General features: G+C 53.7%; 1 protein-coding gene across 1 annotated transcript in view; it reads left to right on the top strand.

The window, feature by feature from the left end:
- LOC100746189 (homeobox protein otx5-B-like) overlaps positions 1–1068 on the top strand; it is a 12534-nt gene that overhangs the window by 6112 nt on the left and 5354 nt on the right. The window contains exon 2 of the mRNA XM_003492051.4: positions 920–1067. Coding sequence (XP_003492099.1) covers positions 1012–1067 — 56 coding nt within the window. The 5' untranslated portion in view covers positions 920–1011. The remainder of the gene's footprint in view (positions 1–919; position 1068) is intronic.

Genomic DNA, 1068 nt, shown 5'->3' with positions numbered 1-1068 from the left:
CGCGAGCCAGCGACGAGCAATTTCGAGACGACAGTTGGTCGCCTTCCGCGCCGTTGTCGTCATCCGATTGTTTTTCACGTTGCACGTGTTAATTACCGGGCGATTAGCTTACCTTAATCCGAAACACATGCTAGGCGACAGCCTCTCCCCGCCTTGGACACATCGACGTGCACGAAGAACGATATTGCCGATGGTGCGACGCGACGCCGCTACAGATGCGAGACGCGAGGACGTGATAAATGGGAAGACAAATAAATTAATACAAGTCTGGATGGAAGCGAGGATACGAGATCGAAAGGCGAGAGGAATGGGACCGATAGACCGACGTTCTTGACTTTGTAATCGGAGAGGATAAAACGCGGCTTAAGTAGCGGCTAAACGTGAAACGGAAAGGCTACGACGCGTATCTCGAAACATCCGCGGGCTCACCCCCTTTTCGACGTCGTTCTCGGTTTTCGAGAGGACGGCACGTTTTCGGAATTAGCCTCCGCGTCGTCGTCCACGGGGTCAACGGGAGAGAGGGAACAGCTTCGAAAAATGACGGAGTCGTGTTGCATCTTCTTTGGATTATCCGACGTAGCCACCTGTCAACCGCGTCGTTCTTATTTCCATGTTCCGCGATCGCTTTCGATATTCGTATATATCGGCCAGCGACGTTCCATTGTCCACGATTTCCATTTAACGCGGCGTTCGTTCCTCCGTGAGCGGTTAAGTTACCCGATACTTAACCGATGATAATCGTTTCCCAAGAATTTGGAACTTCGCTACGATTACGTTGTAGATACGAGCGTGCAAACGATCGATTTGCACGACCACTTAGACGTTTCCACTGCCACATTGGGCTATAGAGTAGAGACGATGAATGGCAGGGGATGCGATTAGCCTGTTGCAAATACCGTGTTGTGAATTTGAATTTCAGAAACAGCAGCTAATTGCGAGGAGCGGAGGAGGTTTGCGTAGACTCGGCCGCGAGGCGGGCGGGTGGTCGTGGTGGGGGCCGAGGGGGTGGTGATGTGGCCGAACAGCCTCGGCGGTACATCCGGCTGCAGCGGGGGCGCCGGCGCCACC

Source organism: Bombus impatiens, unplaced genomic scaffold, assembly GCF_000188095.3.
Source record: "Bombus impatiens unplaced genomic scaffold, BIMP_2.2 scf_0647, whole genome shotgun sequence".
NCBI classification, from domain to species: domain Eukaryota; kingdom Metazoa; phylum Arthropoda; class Insecta; order Hymenoptera; family Apidae; genus Bombus; species Bombus impatiens.
This window is presented reverse-complemented; position numbering and strand designations above follow the sequence as displayed.